Source organism: Rattus rattus, chromosome 4, assembly GCF_011064425.1.
Source record: "Rattus rattus isolate New Zealand chromosome 4, Rrattus_CSIRO_v1, whole genome shotgun sequence".
Lineage (NCBI taxonomy): Eukaryota > Metazoa > Chordata > Mammalia > Rodentia > Muridae > Rattus > Rattus rattus.
The window spans coordinates 16688272-16709187 of record NC_046157.1 but is presented as its reverse complement, the minus strand read 5'-3'; the positions used below and the strand labels follow the sequence as shown (position 1 = coordinate 16709187).

The 20916-nt window shown below is 40.1% G+C and overlaps 1 protein-coding gene across 1 annotated transcript in view; it reads right to left on the bottom strand.

Moving 5' to 3' along the window:
• Positions 1-20916, bottom strand: part of Dlg1 (discs large MAGUK scaffold protein 1) — a 188382-nt gene that overhangs the window by 2928 nt on the left and 164538 nt on the right. Inside the window, 7 exon segments of the mRNA XM_032900076.1 lie at positions 2038-2129; positions 6671-6780; positions 12624-12796; positions 13023-13124; positions 14020-14050; positions 14052-14071; positions 16330-16371. Coding sequence (XP_032755967.1) covers positions 2038-2129; positions 6671-6780; positions 12624-12796; positions 13023-13124; positions 14020-14050; positions 14052-14071; positions 16330-16371 — 570 coding nt within the window.

Genomic DNA, 20916 nt, shown 5'->3' with positions numbered 1-20916 from the left:
TAACTTGGCTTGGTGGCACATACCTTTAATCCCAGTGCTTGGGAGGCAGAAGCAGGTGGAACTCTTCTGTGAGTTTGAGGTCAGCCTGGTCTACAGAGTTCTAGAATGGCCACAGCCACACAGAGAACACCCCCACCCCCATCCTAAAGTCAAGGTTGCCAGCGACTGACTAGTAGGTAAGAACGGACTTGACCAATGATGAGGCAGTCCAGTGCAACATGTATTCCTAGATTGGATCCTGTGAGTATTTTTTTTTTTTTTCCATCTTACTTTAACAACTGCCACTCCTGGAAAAGTCTGTATGAAAGGGTGAGATTACCCATGTTAAATTTCCTGAGTTTAATTAGCAAACACTCAAATCTCCTCTTTAAAGGAATTGCTAAAATCCTGAAATATTTAGAAGTAAAAGGTATCTATTTGTAACCTACTCTCAGATGTTTTAGAGATCAAATGTTAACATTAGGGAAATTTGGGTAAAAGCCATGTCCCCCTGCCCCACATAAGGTTTCTCTGTGTAGTCCTGGCTGTCAGAAACTCACTCTGTAGACTAGGCTGGTCTTGAATTCAGAGATCTGTCTACCTCTGCCTCCTGAGTGCTGGGATTAAAGACCTGTGCCATTTTGTTGTTCCGTTAATATTCTTATGGTATCTCTCTAAGTGTGAAATAAAAAGATAGCTGCCCCACCCCCCTTCAGCACATGGCTTATGCTATCAGAGCACTTCCTGGAGCTCACGTGGTCATTATTTTCAATGAGGTCAGGCACAGTGTGCATATATGGTCCCAGCTACTCAGGGAGCAAATGTAGAGGGTCACTTGAGTCCAGGAGTTCAGGGCCACTTTGGCACAGTCAGAGCCTATCTTTTCTAGCTGCGCCTAAGCTGATATTACAGCAGCAGGCTAGCTGTTGACAGACGAGGCTGTTGGTCAGTCCCTCCAGCCCTCTGTGTGCTTGTCACCCTCTGTAGGTCATCCCTCTCATCTAGGGATTCCCAGTCCTACCCACTGTCATCTAAACAACTCTTGCTCATTCCCAGTCTACAGAAAGCACAGCGAGAGGTATAAGCTGACCATCTCCTCTCTGGGTATAGATCCAAATGGAGAGGAATCAGAGTCAATGAACACCTGCAATTTTCTGTTTAACCTCATTACTCACAAGAGAAAAAGCAATGGAAACCACTTAAATGTTTGCCAACAAAGAAAATATCTAAATTCCTATACTGAGAACATTATCCAGCCATAAGAAGGAATTTGGTCATTTCTGACAACATAAATGAATACACAAGACCTTAAGCTACATTAAACCAGACACATAAAAATAATTCCGACATGGCTTCACTTCCCTGTGGGACCTAAACTGCACCCCTAGAGGCAGGGAGCACAGTGATGGTCTCCAGAGACTGGGGGCGGGGAGTGGAATGGGATAAGATGGTGGTGGTCAGAGGACAGATATTTCTGTTTCTAGGGGGAAATGTGCTGTGGCCACAGCTCAGTGCAGCCTACTATGTGCAAGGTCCCAGTGCTGGAAAACCCAAGACCCTAAAAGAACAATTTCTGGGTATCTAATGTACAGATGGTAATGACATTAACAAAAGCAGATGTCAAGTGACCTCACCAAGAGACACACACACACAAGCACAAGCACACAGAGCCACAGCAGGCAGGACCTGTGGCCATAGATGTACTTCTATGACTGCAGTGATCAACTCATGAGGTAACACGCATCCTGCTGTGCACCCTGAATGCCTAGGGAATCTGGCAGTTCTATCTTGGTAAGCCTGGGAAGAGTGGTAAGAATTTATAAAGGGTGAGAGAAAGTGAGCGCCTTCAACAAACCAGTGAAATCAACCTATTTTTCTCTGATCAGGAATCCTTCCCACGCACAACCCTAGGTACGCTAACTACCCTCTAAGATTCCCCATTACCAGCAGGCTGACCTCTGAGCTCCCCACAGGACAGACCACAGATCTTACATGTTTGTTTTGCAAACTACAGGGCTAGTTATTGCCAGTAGCTGTGGACACAGCCAGTCCTCCCACCTGTGAAATGCTCAGTGAACTCCTGCTCCAGTCTCACTGCTCTCTCAAACGTTTTTCTGGCCTGTTCGTCTGTTAGGCGTTTATTCATTTCCCTATGAAAATAAATTTAGAAATAGATTAGTATACTGTAATACTCTTTGAAAAAAGATGTCAGAGGACATATAAGGCATAAAATAAGGAACAGTTCAAGCCTGTGCAAAAACCATAGCTATCACTGGGAACAGATGCGGTCACTAGGCTGCTGCCTGACACTCCAGGGACAACAGGACCGTGCCCCTCTACACCAGCTTAGAACAACAAATGCATCCATCCGACAGTTTCCCTGTGCACTTCATGTTAAGATGTGATTCACAGATCTATATACCAATTTGTAGACCATAAATGGACACACTAAACAACCAATCAGAAAGCATAATTTGGGGAAAATGAAATCACCTAGTTTCCTTATCAGTGAAGTGGAGTGGGATGAGAAGAATGAGGAGAAAGACTTAGATTAAAAGCTTAACGTTCTCTCCTGAGGAAACCTTAGAACTTGGCCAGAGGAAATAAACCTGTTAAAAACAAGAAAGGAAATCTGATGTGGCATTAAAATATTGCTGGCAAAATGCCATATCCTCAGTGGGGATGCTTTTAATTTAGCAACTACTTTTATAATATATGATACATGTGACATTTACTTCCCAATAATCTGGGTATGTGTGGACAGAAGCAAGCCAAACGTAAGCCCAGTCCTCCTGCAGCTGATGGGTTGGTGGGAAGAAGCTCGTCTCGGACTTGTGAGACAGCAGTAAGCATGGCATTCTGCATGGCTATGGCGTAGTGCCCTCTCAACCCTCAGGGTTCCCTGAACACTGCTTGTAGGGAGGTCTAGTGGCAATGAATTGCTTTTGTTAATCTGAGAACATTTTCATTTCCTTTTTAATTTTTTAATATTACTCTGTATGTGCATGGTAAATGGGCAAACACCACAGCGTTCATGTGGAGGGCAGAGAACAACTTTGTGGAGTTGGTTCTCTCTCTCCTCCTTCACATGGGCTCCAGTGATCAAATGCACATCAGCAGCGTATGCCGTGGGCTCCCTTCCCTTGTCCTCACTGGGTACATTGCCAGGTTCTGCATTTGCAGGCTTTTTTTTTTTTTTTTTTTAAAAAAACATCTTTATTTATTATATACATTGTAGCTATCTTCAGACACACCAGAAGAGGGCATCGGATCTCATTACAGATGGTTGTGAGCCACCATGTGGTTGCTGGGATTTGAACTCAGGACCTTTGGAAGAGCAGTTGGTGCTCTTAACCACTGAGCCATCTCTCCAGCCCCGCATTTGCAGGCTTTATTTCCTCTGGGCTTTTAATGTACCAATCCTGCCTTCTGACCTCCAAGGTTTCAGAAATGGATTCTGTTGCTGATTTACAGGAGATCTCTTGTATGTGAGGAGTCATTTCTCATGCTGTGTACAGCACTGTCTTCAACATTCTAACCGGAACTCGGCTCAGTTAGGGCACCTCCGTCTCTTATGCTTCGACTTTACTCAACATCTTGGATGTTCATGACTTTTAAACAAAACCCGGGAAGTTTCTTCAAATAATCTCTGTCCCGGCTCCCATTTTTAAATTCCTAACATATGCTGACCTACTCAATGCCATCTCCCAGTTCCTTGAAGCTCTGCTAACTTTTCCCCAATGTTCCTCAGATTCGATAATTTCCATCGTTCTATCTGTAACTCTTGAGGAGTCTTCTGCATGTTCAAATTTGCCTCTGACTCTCCCTACCGAATTTATTTCCCCTTACATCCAGAACTAAAAAAAGTTTAATTATGTGTGTGTCTTTGTGTTATGGTGTTGGTATGTGTGCAGTGTGTGTGAAGGCCAGAAGAGGGCATGGGTCACTTAGAGGAACCTGACTTGGATCCTCTCTGAGAGTAAGTAGTCTGTGCTCTTAGGGGTGAGCCAATGCTAGCCCCCCGGAACTCTAGTTTTCTCTTTATCAATAATTTCAACTTGTTCAGATACACTTTTCTCAACTTTGACCTTGCCTTTTAGTTCTTTTACATATCTTTGAGGTGTTATAGATATTATATAAGGACAGAAAGGATACTACCAGGGTGGAAGAGAGGCAACACAGATGAATATGAACATTGATTACATATGATATAAATAAATGAGAATGTTATATAGAAACCTGTTATTTCTTACTTAAAAACAACAAATTATACTAAAGTGGTTTTATAGTCTGTATTGAGTTTGACATCTGGTCTGTCTCAGGGAATTTATTTGAGTTTTCCTTTGAATGAACCATTTTTTGCTGTTTCTTTGTATACTTTTTGTTTTGTTAAAACTTCTTATTGGATTCTTATGGTTCAGCAACTCTATAGACTGGATTTAATTACTTATTGTTTTAGAGCATTTCTGTGCTGAGGCAGCTTGATATAAGCTGAAGGTCTTACTCAGGGATTCTCTGAGACTATGCTTCTTCTCACCTTACTATACTTCCAAGTCACAAACAGCACCAGCCGGCATAGCCATTGCTGGAAGGGTCTTCAATGTGTCCTTTGCAGCATCTTAGAAGAAGAGGGGCATGCATGGCTGCTTGCTATGGGGCTAACAAAATGGGAGCTGACATCATGCCGAGAGCTGAAATTAACCTTTTAAACCAACCCTAGGAAGCTGTAAGGCGTCAAAAGGCTTCAAAGTTCCAAAATAGGTTGAGCAGATGGATCTTGCCAGTGAAGCCATTGTGTAGGTGGGGCGGCTACTGGTGTGCTCCTTATTCAGGGATTCTCTCTGTTGTAAGTCCAGCCTGTGTGATTCCTACACCCTTCGTTTATGCTGGACAAGTGCCCTACTCTGCACCTTTAGTCTCCTGATAGATTTTTAAATATTAAATCAGCCTTATAGTCTAGGAATAAACTCTGCTTGTGGTTATATTGTAAGACCTTCTTTCCTTTTGTCCTTTTCTAGTTGAAGTTTTTGAGGTGTAACTTTAAAAACATGGAAGTGTAGTAACTTACACGTATAGTTGACACTGTCACAAACCTGTGCACCTAGCACTCAGGTCTAACAGAGCACCAGTGCTCTGGGACTCAGTGTGCCATCCTCACGGCTAGATTGCATTTGGGTTTTGAAAGTGATGATCAAACCTGGAATTGTAGAGCATGCATACTTCTGAGATCTTTTATTTAAGTTATATGACTCTTTTATGTGTTTGTACATAGATGGAGACTGCTTGCGATTATTCTTGCAGAATGTTTCATTGTGAAAATGTTGTTATTGACGTATTCGTCTGGTGGTGGCTATTTAAATAGCACTTTTGCTGGCAAGGAAGTGCTTAATACAATCAAGTATTTCTGTTGTATGTATCTAGGAAGGAGAGTACTAGGCTAATCATAAATTCTGCATGTGTCAAGCTTTTGAAGCTACTAGAAAATAATCAATGTAGAGTCACTAAGTGACACTTGAAGACTGAGTTGTTTCAGATGCTCTGTATTCCTGTCAAAGATATCCTCTTTTTCCATTTTCACCCTCCTGATGCACAGGTTAGTAACATTATGACATCATGGCTTTCAATTGAAAGCCAGTACCACACACTGTCCAAGGCTGAATTTCTTCTAGGTCACCTGTGTCAAACCATAGTGACCTCTGACATACACTGCTCGTCCTTTTCCATTCTGGTCAACATGGAAATGCTTGGTTTTGTTTCTTGGTCCTTCTTAATGCTTATTATATTTTCAAAGAACATCTTCTCGTTGACTACTGTTCTATGCTGATTTGATATTACATTGATTTCTCTTCTGGTTTCTTTGAATTTATGGTTGACTTCCTACTTCTCTCCTTGCTTATTCTTTTCTGAGGCAGTGTCTCTCTCACTCTGTAGCTGCAGCTGGTCTTGGATTCTCAGCAGGCCTGAGCTCCACAGTCCTAAGATCAGGGTTTGGCAACCGTATGTTTAGTGTCATGTTTATAGGTTATGTAATCTCCTTCACCAAAGACATGACATTAAGTTTGTCAGCTTTTATATGTAGTTCAAGACATTTATCAGTTTTTCTGTGATTTCTTTTTTAATCTATTCAGAAGTATGACGCTCAGTTCCTAATATATAAGCATTTGAGTCATACTTTTATTATTAATTTCCAGTTTAATTTGGCTATGGTCAGAGGACATCTGCTCTCAGTCATGTGAAAATTGTACTCCAGCAGACCTGTCCTACTTGTTTGTAATTGCATTTTCTTTTCTTTTTTACTTAATTCTACTAAGAAAATTAAACTATATTCATGTATGCAAATGTATGTGTATGGTGGGCGGAGCGGCTTGCTCTGGTTCCTCCTCTTTTGCTGTGTGGATCCAGGCTATTGAACTCAGGCCTTCAGGCTTGGTGGCAAATGCCTTAATGGAGCTATCTCACGTCTTATCAGCCAGGGAGCTACTATCCTTCTCTCTTTTTAATGGTTACCATATCGATGCACTGCCAATTCAATGAGTGATAACGATGATGTTGATGGTGGTTAATGTCACACAATGCCCTCTAGGATAAACACTACTATCTTTATTTTATAGATGGAGAGAATGAGGAAAATTAGGTACTCGAGGCTGGCTGATCTGCATTTAAAGGGGACATTCTAGACATTTACACTTACATGATATTTTCCATGGATTTGGGTTTAATAAAAATAGATATTGGATAGAGCTGTGCAATCTGCAACCTCTTGATGGCATTTCCAGACACATCAAGGATACAATGCTTGCCCTACAATAGAGACAATAAAGAAGACAATTAATAAGTGGGCCACATCGTTTCGATTATACCAAAGGAGTTTCCCATAGGTCACAATCTCAAAAGTGCTTCATTTAGATCCATTTTACTTCAAGCAAAATTGTCATTTATCAGTAAATTTCAGGAGGGAAATTAAATGAAGACAATGATTATGGATTTTTCCATTCTCAAAGCCAAAAAGAATTAAAATACAGGTCTCATATCCCTAATTTTTATAGACCAACAACTTCTAAATGGGTGGCGAGATGGCTCAGCAGTTAAAAGTGTGCACTCTTCTTTCAGAGGATTTGCGTTTAGTTCATAGCCCCCACGTTGGGTAGCCACCTGCTACTGGTCAAACTATGGCTTCAGGGGATCCAACACCCTCTTCTAACCCCAATTGGCACCTTTACATACTCATGTGTACAGAGCCTCGCAACCCCCATGTATACATACATCTAGGTTAAAATATACAAGTAAATCAAAGGGCATTAATGAACCTCATTCCATAATCGGCACACCCAGCAGAAGGTGAAAAGACACATGGATTGCGGCATGCCTTTTACTCAGTAAACCTGTAAGGCCTCACTACCACTATTCTTTAAAAACGTATTTTTATTTAAGTACATGACTGTAAGTGTCCAAGGAGACCAGAAGAGAACAATGGACTGTCTCTCTGGAGCTGGAGGTATAAGAAAGAGGCAGTTGTGGGCTACCTGATGTAGGTCCTTGGTGAGAGCAGTATACACTCTAAAGCACGGAGCCATCTTGCTAGTTCCCCAGTACCACTATGCCATGCTTCCAAGGCTCATTATAATGGGGGTGGGGGACTGGAGGATGGGAGATACCATAAACTTCAATTTGGAAAACCCAATTCTGGACTTACATAACCTTTTTGACAAATCCACTGACACAAAAGATCATTTACATTTTATTAGAGCTGTGTATTTCCAAGATACGTAGAGAAGCATATAATGAAAATTAAGTTTTATTAGAATATTTAAAATCAGGTTCCTGGTCTCATAAAATACCTTGCAATTTAAAGACTAGAGTTTATGTTAAGAAATTATACTAAAAAAAAAAATCCTGAAAATCCCAAACCATAAACCATCTGGAGATCTGGAGGCCCTCTACTGGTGTGTCTAAGACAGCCACAGTGTACTCCTTATATATGATAAATAAATAAATTTAAAAAAAAAAAAAAGAAATTAAAAAATAAAAAAAAAAAAAAAAAAAATAAAAGGGCTGGAGAGATGGCTCAGTGGTTAAGAGCACTGACTGCTCTTCCAGAGGTCCTGAGTTCAAATCCCACCACATGGTGGCTCACAACCATCTGTAATGAGACCTGATGCCCTTTTCTGGTGTGTCTGAAGACAGCTACAGTGTACTTATAATAAATGAATAAATCTTTAAAAAAATGATACTCAATTTAATAGGCATGTTTACAATAAAAATATTGCAAAAGACTCCAAACATAAAAAGTAAAGAAAATAATGTACTCACAGTATTAAAAAAAGTTGATAATTTTATTTTTTTATGTGTATGTGTGTGCATGGATGTAGGCGAGGGGCCAACATTACGTATTTTCCTTAATTGAGCTCACCTTACTTCTTGAGATGTGGTCTCACTGCAGCTGAGTCTTGTCGTCTAGTGGACAGACTAGCTGTCAGTCACTTCTGGGGAGCTTCCTGTCTTTGCTTCCCAGGGCTGGGATTATAGGTGCACATCATCAACGCGCTCTGCTTTATGTAGTGCTAGGGACCCAACGTCAGGTATTCATGTTTATGTGGCCAGACCTTGACGGACTGAGTCATCTCTCTAGCTGTGTTAGGCTAAGGACGGAGTTAGTAGATAGGCTCACTGGAAGTGACTGAAGGGATTTCTGTGCATTTCTACTCCCTCCTCCCTCCTCTTTGCTTCCCCACTATGGACTGAAACCAGGAGCTAAGGCAAATGGTTCCCTGTTTTCCTTCACAGTGACAGAAAATTAACATGCTGGCCCCACTCTTCACACACACACGGATCAGTTCTGTTAAACGGCAGAGATAATATTCCTTTGGTCTATATTTCCCAAAGATGATCAGTGTAATTCTAGCTGGTCATCCTATGCTCCGTACTGAGTCAGCTGTTGCTGGCTGAGGTTTCGATCTAGAATATGATCTGATTTACTGACAATGTCCAAGTGGCCAGGAGCTGGGCAACTCAGTCCTTGTCATTCTAGGTCTTGGCATTTTACTGTTTTTTTGTGTTGTGTTTGCATATTGAGCACGTGAACACAGAGGGCAGAGGCCAAAGCCCAGTGTTTTTGCTCCCTACCTTACTTGTTTTTTGACACAGGTTTTCTCTGTGTAGCCTTGGCTGTCCAGGAACTCTGTAGACCAGAATGGCCTTCAACTCACAAGAGATCCTAGAGTACTGGGATTAGGATGTCCCCTCCCCCACCCCACTCAACCCCATTTACTTTAGGATAAGCCTGCTCACTGACCCCTCATCACTGTACATGGACTCGCCTGTGTCTACCCTGCTCAACCCCAGCCTGCCTGGCTTTTACACCAGTACTGGGGATGGAACACAGGACCCCATTCTAACCAAAAGCACTGCACTTTATCCTGTGAGCCAATTCTCTCTAGTCCTGACCTTGGCAACCTTTTAGAGTAGAGGTCATTCGCTCATAAAGTATGCCTTATTTGGCTCAGCCTGCCTCTTGCCCATCAGAGGGCAAGTTACACATGTCTGGAACACCTCTCACAGGTATCCTGTTGTTAGAGCATTTTATCAACAAGGTATGTGATATTTATTTTTCCCATTTCTAATGACATGATTACATGCAAACTTCTGTTTGTGCCTTTTTAACTATTTTCTGGGTAGATGCTTTCCTGGACTGTAAATAGTCTTGTTTCTCACAAAATCTCATTTATTAACTGTGTTATTTTAAGATATAATTTTCATGATCTCTTAATGTTCTTGCCTGAAATAATTATTATTATTTTTTAAAGATTTATTTATTTATTTCAAGTATGTGGGTACACTGTCGCTGTCTTCAGACACACCAGAAGAAGGGATCGGATCCCATTACAGATGGTTGTGAGCCACCATGTGGTTGCTGGGAATTGAACTCAGGACCTCTGGAAGAGCAGTTGGTGCTCTTAACCACTGAGCCATCTCTCCAGCTCCCTGAAATAATTATTATCACGAGATTTTTCAAGAAAGACTTCTCAACTCTGTCATTCCTTGGCCTTGATCAGCAGCAGACAGTACACTAAGTAAGGCTTCTCCTCCATCTTGTCATCCATGGCCTTGCTCACGCCGTCATGGACTACTTACCTTTTATGTAGCACTGTGTTTTCTAATCAGTTATTAACTTATTGACAATTAAATGTTACACTCTTTGACCCGCCTTTCTCGTCCTCTGTTAGTAACTAGTTTCACTGGTTCTGATTAGTCCTTCCTGTGTTTATACACAAGTGAGTAAATGTGTTTTCTTATTCCTCCTTTTAAATACTAAGTCACAGATCCTCTGCATGTTGCACATCAATTCATAGATACGCCATTGTCATTTATTAACTGTAAGGAACAACAATTCATGGGTATTTCTGATTTTCAACCACTTTATCTTGGCATTGAATAGTTGATTAAGGCCTCACACTGATTAAGGCCACAATGACAACGCATTTCCTATCACTGGAGTCTGTGTTTGGGAAACTCCCAGAGGTGAACAGCTCAGTGGAGGGCAGGAGTTTACCAGCTGCTGCCACGTTTCTTTCTGACCAGTGTTTTGCGGGCGCAGAGTTTTACCTTGATGAGCTCCAATCATCCTTTTCCTCTGTGGACTGTGCATTCAACATCTTTGTCTAATTTAGGGTCACCATTTTTCTTGATAAATTACTTATTTTTATTTTATTTTATGTGTAAGTGCCTGCATATATGTGTGTAGCATGTATGTATGTGTATCATATGTGTGCTTGCTGCCCTTGGGGACCAAAAGAAGGCCCCAGATTCCCTGAAACTGGAGTTATAGGCGGATGTGAGCTGTCAGATGTGCTGGAACTGAACTCAGGACCTGGAGCAGCCAGCTCTCCTCATGCCTTTTCTCAGAAGCTTATAGTTTTAGAATTTAGACCTATGACTTACTCTTTGGTTAGATTTGTAAATAGTGTGAACTGAAGGTACTTAGTTGTTCTGGCATCACATGTTCAAATGCTATCTATCCCTTCACAGAATTTGTTCTTTTCTCCATATGACTGTGTGGGGGTCTAAATTACAGGATTACATTCTTTTCTTGACTGAGACAGAGTCTTGATATGTTGAAAGTACTGGCCTGACTTCCTGGGTTCAAGCATCTTTTTGTTTTACCCCTGAATGGCTGACATTGCATGTGTACACCCAGTTAGGCTTGTTTCAGGGACTTCAGTGTGCAGCCCCTTTGGTCTGTAGGACTCTCTTTATACTGAGATGTTACTACTACTACTACTACTACTACTACTACTACTACTACTACTACTACTACTACTACTACTACTGTTGTTGTTGTTGTATTAAGTAGTATGAGTCCCCCAACTTTGCTATTTTACAAAATTGTCTAGCTATTTGTGATGGTTTTAAACATCATTGCCAAAATGTGGAATCACCTGAAGGAGGAGCCTCACCTGGGGAAATCAGGTTGGCTGTGGCCTGGTATGGAGGGATCGTCTGTTAAATGAGATGGGAGGCACCGACTTGAATGTAGGTGGCACAGTCTTATGGACTGGGCCCTAAACTATAGGAGAGGAAAGAAAGGCAGCAGAAAGCAAAGGTCTCGACTGTGGACATGCTGTCATTAGGTGCTTTGACTTCCTGCCACTGAATCCCCATTGATTAAAGGATCATTGCAATTATAAGCTAATTAAAGTCCTAAGATGCTTTGATCAGGGCATTTTATCACAGTGACAGAAATGACACCAGAACACTATTCTAGAATTTTTTACATAGAATTTTTTTTTTCTTTTCTTTTCTTTTTGGAGCTGGAGACCGAACCCAGGGCCTTGCGCTTGCTAGGCAAACACTCTACCACTGAGCTAAGTCCCCAACCCCTTACATAGAATTTATAATTATGATACAAATTTCTAAAAAAATGTCTGTAGGGAATTCAGGGATGTCTGATATTTAAGTCGTATTTATTGGGACCTCGGTAAAATGTTAAGGCCTGGGTAACAGTTACCTGGCTAGCCTGCCATTATAAGGAAACTTTCTGCTATGTTTCTGCCATTATAGGAAACTTTCTAATGCCAAGATTGATTACATAGTCTGTTATGTTCTGTGACTTGGAAACCAGTCAGGACAGGAATCAGCAGAATGGTTTTGTACAGTTACCCACAAGAAGCTCAGACCTGAACCAACCACCCAGCAGCCCTTCCTGCACCTGTATATGAGCTTTTATGGTACCTGTCTTGATGAGCTGCCCCTGGGACGGACCTCTCTATAACAGAGACATCTGCACCAATATAAGAATCTATTTGGAACAAGACTTCCATTTTGAGTAGTGGTGAAGTAAAGTTTACGTTCGAAGGATCTTCCTGGGATCTCTCTTTACCTCAGGGACATGGTGACCTTAGCCAGGACAAGGCCTTAGGAAAACCATCCCCTGCTTTATGAATGTCCATAATCACCCCATTCTCAGACTTGACAAGCTGCTATTAGATGAACCTTTATAAGCCACCGAAAACCTAATATTTACTCAACCAAAGCAGTGGTGTTAATAAGCTATCAAGGCTATGTCAGCTGTATTATACTTCTCAATACAAATAAAGTTAAAAGCAGCCTTTATTAGAAACTCCACCTTGGGGGGCTCCGGTGCTTACCTTCTCTGCTACTGCTCGCACAGATTGGACACTCGTTCCGTATAGATGGTTGTTATACTGGCCAGCTTCAATGAATTTATGCTCCTGGATATCTTTCTCCATCTGTTCTCTTGAAGTCACAAAATGGTAATCTCGTCCATCCACCTCATAGTCACGCTTTGGTCTAGTTGTATCTTCAATAAAAAAGAACTTGGGGAAGTGTTTAATATTTAAAAACAGGATAAATACATCTTCTACTTAATTCCTTTGAAAAGGTTTAACATAATACTTTTAAATCTAAGAAAGAGAATATTGAGGAAGGAGAAATAATAAAACAATTAACTGTAATCTTTAAAGCAGTTCCATTCACTTCTAGCAAACACAGTGACAGAAAATGTTAAGTAGTTTTGGGTTACTCACGAGGGACACAGGATCCAAATTTGTCAGGAAATTCTGAGATTAAGTCATCATTTACTCTGTCTTTCATAGGTCCTAATATGATGACTGGTCGGGTATAATTAACTACAAAAGTAAACATATTAAGAAGAATAAACACTTTACAAGCAGTGTATTTCAGCAGAAAACAAAACCATTCTGAACTGTTATGAAGAATCTCTTCTTTATTCTTTCTCTATATCATGTTCTCAACTAAGTACTACTTTGTAAAAAATCCTTATTAAAATCTTGGAAGTCAAGTTATACTTAGCATCTTAGACATTTTAATAGATTGCTAACACCTCATTATAACTAGGAAACAAAGTATATTGTATCGATGGTTTCTGAAGTTAAAAACAAGAAAGCAGAGCAAAGGAGACAAAAACTGGGCACAGGAAGGGATGTGATCGATGCCACTGTGATCTGGAATGAGCTACCCTGCGAGTGCACAGTGGGTCATGCTGAAGGAGGGAGATCACTGGGAAGAGTCGTACCAGTGCTGTGGTGGGAGGGATGGAAAGGTAGACACAGGAGCTTGGGACACAATACCAGTAAAACTCAGCCAACATAAAATGACTTGGTTCTAATATTCTACAGGTTTAATATTTATATAGAAATTTTCTACACACATAGTTAAAAACAGCATAATTCTGATGTAATATTTTTGCATTTAATAGTCTAATTTTTCAAACTAAGCATATTTATTTTTATTTTGCATTAATTTTTTTATAATAACTAACTTTCCTGTGTGTGACATGGTGTGTGTGTGTGTGTGTGTGTGTGTGTGTGTGTGTGTGTGTGTGTGTGTGTAGGTCAGAGGATAACTTGTGGGAGTTGGTTCTCTCTTTTTACAATGTCATTTCTAGGGTCAGAACTGAGGTCATCAGGTTTGGCAGTAAGTACTCTTATCCACTGAGCCATCTCACTGGCCCTGAAATAGACCTTTTAATAAGGTGATAAAATATCAACAAACTTCACAAACCTTCTTGCTGATTCACCGGCTCATACGATAAAAACATATTCTTCTTGACCACCTATTGGAAAGTTAAAGCAAGGAAGAAATCTGTAAAGAGAGCTAATGCCAACGCAACCTGCTCCACAAACTCATATATTCCTCATGTATAAGACATTAGGACTCATCTATTCTTCATGTGTAAGACATTAGGACTTTCTGAGAAATAAACATAGTACACAGAAGGTACTTATGTCACAGATATCCCTGGCAAGACTTAGAACACAAGGGGAAACTATTAAACCATAAAGGTAAATTTAATATAAGACAAATATACTATTTTTCCATAAGTTAATGTTATTATGTGCTTATTTATACATCACCAAATCCATTAAAATCTTCACTTTTGGCTGGAGATTTAACTTACTAGCAAGCTGCCTGAGTTTGATCCCTAGTACTTTAAAAAACAAACAACAAATCTGTCTCCCAATGGCAAAAAACCAAACCAACAAATCCCCCCTTCATTTAGGCTTGAAAAAACTTTACTATAAATGGCTGGATGTGGGGCTGCTTGCTTATCATTCCAGCACGTGAGTCTCAGGCAAGAGGACTGGCATTTTGAGGTTGGCCTGGACCAGGTAGTGAGACTCTGCTTTAAAAAAAATAAAATAAAAAATCAGAAAAACCTAGTAGGTTGCTGAAGATACTGTTTCTGTTCCAATTGAGTATATTTATTTAAACCTGTATTTATTTACAATTTTGTTCTGATCACAAAAGCACTTCAGAAGTTAAAGCGTCTTAAGTTAAAGGAACTTTGGAAATATTATGAAAAAACAAACCATCAACTACATCTGAACGCATGAAAAGATCTGAAACTGTACTTTGAACATGTACTACAGAAAAGGTTATCTTTATCACGCGTGTAATAACTCTACTACCGTGGGTCTGGGAAGGTTCCTGCACATCCCTAAGTGAGCAGCTGCTGGTGCTGGGTCTGTAACAGTGGCACAGACAGCTGTCTTTGCCTGTCTGTCTGTTTTTGTTTTTTAAATCACTAATGTATCATGGTGGCTCAGGCCTTTAATCCTAGCACTTGGAAGGAGGCCGAGGCAGGTGGATCTCTGAGTTTGAGTCCAGCCTGCTCAATGGAGAACTCCAGGACAGCCAGGGCTACACACTTAGTGTCTCACAAAACAAACAAAACAAAACAAAACAAAACTACTGATAGAAATGTGGTTTACAAACTACAGAAACATGCAGCTGGAGACTCCACAACTGAGGAACATGCAGACGGTGAGAGGAGACAGTATATACTTTCATGACCTCTTTGTGTTCTAGGCCACCACCCAACTATCTACAGTGGATTCTGGTTATAAGCAAATAAAATGCTGAAATGAAAGAAATTATCCCCCACTCTTCTTCACATAGCTATCATGTAGAGAAAATATCCAACAAATGAATGAGGGTTAAAAGTATATATTGCCAACATGAAATATCTGGGACTTGTAACAGGATTATTAACCTTTTGAGCAGCCATATTCATCTGTAATCAAGATTACTTTCATTTTAGACAGCAGTAAAAAAAGTTAAGAAAACAGTTTTAATTTTTAAGTTGCTACAATTGGTATTCACATGCTCTTCCCTCTTTCCATGCCCTGTTCTGTACAGTTTAATTAATATCAAGAATATAACGCTAAGCATCAAGGGAATAAACAGCACTGCTTTTTGAGCAATGGTTGCATAGAATAAAAAGAAAATAAACTAATAATGATTTAGTGTTACTAAAAAAAATCCTTTTAGTGTTTATATTAGAAAACAAAATTACTAAAGAAAATAGGAAAATACAGTTTATTCCCCAACAAATATTTACTTTTTATAAGGTACACATGAATCCATATACTAAATATAGTATACAAAAATAAGTTGGTAAGTGAGTTTGTTTTAATTTAAACCTTGAAATTAACCTTTCCGTATGTGGAATGTGAGGACCCTTTAGCCAAAATGCTTACAGCAAAAATGTTTCAGATTTAGAGTTTTATGCATTTAAAAATATCTACACCGCCAAACCTGGCTGAACAATGCTGAACTGAAAAATTTGAAATATTAAATGTTACAAGACTTGAAGCCTTTACATCATCGTACTGTGGCTTAGACTTTGTTTGGGCTTTGGGTTAGAGATTCTCAGCCTTTGGTGATTACCCTTTTCATGTCTATAATCTTACCTGCCTCATCCTGGTTTAACACTTTTAGGAATCTGAGTCTTAGCTTTTAGAGTGTATCATTTAGGAAAAAGCCACTCCGTAATACTTAACAAAAGAACAAGTAGCATCAAACACTTACGGTAACTACTTTCGCTATCGCTGGCATTAGAAGTTACGTGCTCTGAAATTGAAGGAAAATGAAAAGAAAAGAAAACAGTGTCATGAACTTAAAAGCTGATAAAAGCAAATTATCAAAATTAAACAAGATGGTATTATAAATGTTGACATATAAACCAAATATACCCACAGAATTTTTACAAAACATTTTAGATTTTCTATGAAAAAATTAATTTTTCAACTAAATTAACATGAATTGCCATGGGAAAATACCTGTAGTAAAAGAAAATGCCTTTTGTTTCCAATATAGCTTATGAACAAAATTCTCAGCAAAAATCCAGGTAGAGTGTGGCACAGATACAATGTAATCTTGTATCATTCCAAACATACACACAAAATCTCCAAAGAGAAATAGAGTTGGTATCCAAGGGCTTCAATGTGCTTGCTTGCTTCCTGCTGGAAAAGGTGCTTTTGTGATTTACAAACTGGTCGGGTCTTACCAGAACATCTTTCCTCTCAGGCCTAGGTTTCAGAGGCCATCCAAATCTCTGTAGATACAAACTGTCTCAAAAAAGTCATGACAAGGGAACCGGAGACGCTGAGTGAGGCTCCGTTCTAACAGGTCACAATTCCTTAGCAACTACCCTTTGATAACAAAGCAACTCCCCCAATAAATATTAGTAAAAAGCTGCCTAACCTGGTCAAAAGTGGCCCAATTTCACTAACTTGATCATGAGAAACAGGCACTCACTCATCTCTCAATAATTATCTTCCTTGAATAAAAGAGCAAAAAATTTCATTCAGAAAAAAAGGAAAAAGGAAAACTTCCAAGGACAGAGGGAAACCCAATTTTCTAATGTTAGGGAGAAGAGAAGAACAACAACATTTCAGGGAGGAAGGTGTTGAGGCTAAGGTTGGTTGCGCCTGTTCTGGAAATCGACACCTCTGTTAGAAGGCAGAACAGACCTCATGAGAGTGAGAAATAAACCTGAGATTCTCTTAAAAAAAAAAAACAAAAAAAAAAACTGTGCATGTTCGTGCGTGTGCGAGTGGTCAGCAGCAAGTGTCTTCTGCCAGCTCCCCATCTTATTTCTGAAATGGTTTTCCACTAAGCCTGGAGCTCACTGACTGGGTAAGACCAGCCACGTCTGATGAGTTCCCCACTTTTACTCCCAAGGGCTAGGGTTACTTCATCTCATTAGGCCTTTTTTGTTTTGTTTTTCCTTGTTTCCTCTTAAACATCAGGTCCCCATGTTTGTGAGAAAAGCACTGTTTCCCAGTCTTAAGAATGCAGATGTCTCTTTAGTCACAGTTTACATTTTAAATAAAGCACTTACAACTTTTAAAACAGAATTAGGGGAGGGAAAGTTATTGCAAGTTACCTACCAAATGACCCCTCTCCCCCCATGTTCAAGGAACCCTAATAAAGTCAATGGGTTGTAAAAAGGGAACAAACAAAAGACTATGAAAGAGAGACTTGTGGGAAGAAAAAAGGGTTCAGTGGGATCAGAGAAGATGATGGGGTGAAAATGTATACATGTATGAAACTGCCAGGGAATAAAAGAGGAATTTGTAATGACTTTTTTTTTTTTTTTTTACAATTTAAGAAACTTCAACAAAATAATTATATTTAAAAATTAGAAATAGAATTGACAAGCACATGTAAAAACAGGTAAAGTTTACATTAATCTTTTCCTTTTTCCACTTTTCTGTGTGCATATGCATGTTTTACATGTGTGTGGCTGTGTATGCATGTGGAGGCCCCAAGTGGATGCTCTTCTGCCTGTTCAGTGTGAGGTCAGTGTGAGATCAGACCTACAGCACACTGACACTGCTGGTCCCTCTTGCTTGCCCTGGGGACCCTGTTTTTGCCTTTAGAGGTTGGAATTACAGGCAGGCTGCCATACCCACCCAACAGTTACATGGGTCCTGGGGTTCGAACCATGCTTCTTATAGTTGTGGGGGCAACTGCTTAACCACTGAGCTAGCTCTTCAGCCCCCCTCCCAATTTTTTGTCATGTTAGTATAATACAATACAATACAATCATTTGAAATTCCCAAATGCTATTCAGTTTAACTTATAAATTCCAATTCACCTATTATTTAGACATTTCAGTTTGCTTTAACTGTTTTTACAACATTACTTCTATAGGTCCTCATTTATATCACCTTTTACCTATCCTGTTTTGCAGTAAGAGACAGGAGTGATTACTGCTGAGCTGGTGACTATGAAGTGGGGAATGAATACTGCAGGGTTTATGTTTACTGTCCTACCATTCAACATATCTGACACACCACAGAATAAAATGTTACTATTCTTTATTTTATATTTTACTTACTCACCTCAAGCTCTTTAAAACTGCCAAAAGGTACACTGTAACAAACTTCTGTGTTCTTCACATTTTCTGTATGTGGTTTCTCTATAATAAAGCCTTGCTACACTCAGAGGGTAGGGTGGGCCTCAGACTAGGATAGGCACTGGTACTGCTTGAGCTTACAAGAAAGGAAGGTAAAGTACCTCTCCTCTACTTTGGGGCTGGGGCTGGGGTACAGCTCCGTGGTACTGTGCTTGCTTAACTAAGTGCCTGGGTCCAAGCCCCAGCTCTGCCTGAATAAAAACAAAACAAAACCTTGAATACAATTATCAAAGGAAGCTAGACAGCTGGTACATAGATTCAAAAGGGTTTAAACCGGACGTCAAAGGGAAGGCAAGGATACGAAGCAGCCAGAGCCATCTACTGGGGTTAGGCATGTGGATAAAGACACTCTAGAAAATTATTTGCCAGAGCCATGATCCCTAGATATCCAAGGAAGGCTGGTTCCTGGACTCCGCTGAGGTGTGTTGAAGTGTGAGATGTGACTGTCCCTTCATGGAACTTGGAGGATTCGCATGTATTTCCTGCTCTCCGAGTTCTTTCCTTCCTAGATAGAGCCTCACGGAGTGCAGGCTGGCCTGTAACAGGCAGCCAAGTCTGTCCTTAAACGCCATCTCATGGAGCCTCTAAGATCCTGAATGCTGTAGGTAGGCACGAAGCAGCCCCCATATATTTTGATCATTTTCTGCTTCTATAATACCCAATATAGTGCAAATGATGGTTATGCTGTATTGTTCAGAGTGTGAGAAGGGAATTAAAGCCAGCTCAGTGTGCCGCTGGAGGTTGTGAGGTGAGTAATGGTAAATAAAGTGTCTTGGAAAGCCCAAGAATCTGTGAAATGCAGACACTGCAGGAGATGTCATTACTTCATGTCTGTTCATTTACTGCAGTGCTTTGCAAATTCAAGTTTCTCCCTAAATACTTTCAATCTGCAGTTGGTTCAATTCATAGATATGGAGACCATGCAAATGGAGAGACGATTCTGCAGCGCTCAACAAATACATATGCACGACCTACAAAGTTCACCCCCTTCCTATACATTTCCCCAAAAGAAAGGCATATATCTGAATATCAAAAGACGGGCACAAGAGTATTCAAAACAACATTATTTCAAAGTGCCAAGCACATTTTGTTTGCATATCTGAAATGTTATTCATCCTTATTTGCTGTGTGTACTGTGAGCATTGTCTATGCCTTGTGTGTGGGCCAGGCTGATCTCCTCAGACTTGGGATGCTCTTGCTTCTTCTGTCTTCCCAGTGCTAGGTTACAGGCATGGCCACCATGCCTGGTTCTTATTATGACTTGCAAATGCCCTATACGGATAAATTATATTTCACTAACCATTTCCAAATTAAGACACTCCAGAATGGCTTCAATCTCCCCCTTTTTTGCTTTTGCTTCTAAAGAATGATAAAATTTATCTCCATCTCCAATTATATCCTGAGGATAATCTCCTTGAAATGGATTAAATGAGTCAAGAGAGAGATTTTTTTGAGAAAAGATGCATTAATTTATCATTGTACTCACAGCGCATTAAAAAGTTACTCTACAGAATGCTTCCATCACGAATGTGTCTCCAGAAAAAGGTAAAACACATTACTTTGTATATGCTGACTACTGTGGAAATAGTATTCTTGAGTATACACACATGCTTGTTGTATCTACTTATGAGAATGGCTAGGGCTGCACTTGTGTCTTCTCCTAAAGGTTCAGAATTAAGGACCTGGCTCCAGCTTGGTGCAATCAGAAGTTAGTAGATACATCAGAAGTGCAGCCTAGGGGGCAGCTTTAGGTCACTGACGGTGTGATCTTCAAGAGTACAGTAGGACCCTTGCCTTTTCCAGGCCAGAAAACTGAACTTTCTGGCACTAATAGGTGAACATCTCATTGAACTACTCATTGTACAATGATATGCTGCCTCACCACAAGTCTTCCAAACAACAGGCCAAGGGATCACGGATGGAACTTCTAAGCTGAGTAAAAATGAACATTGTCTTTATAAGCTGACTATCGTAGGGTTCTGTTGTTGTTGTTGTTGTTGTCAGTATCAGAAAGGCAGCATACTTGTATTATCCCTTGTCCAGTTATCTAGTAGACAGCCGGTTTCTTACTGATCATAAGAAACATGTACTTGATGAAGATATATTCTTCCAGGTCTAGGGCTGTGTGTGAGGTATCTTGGATGCAAATTTAAGACCCCACATTGACCCTTACTTTAGGAACAAGTATTCTC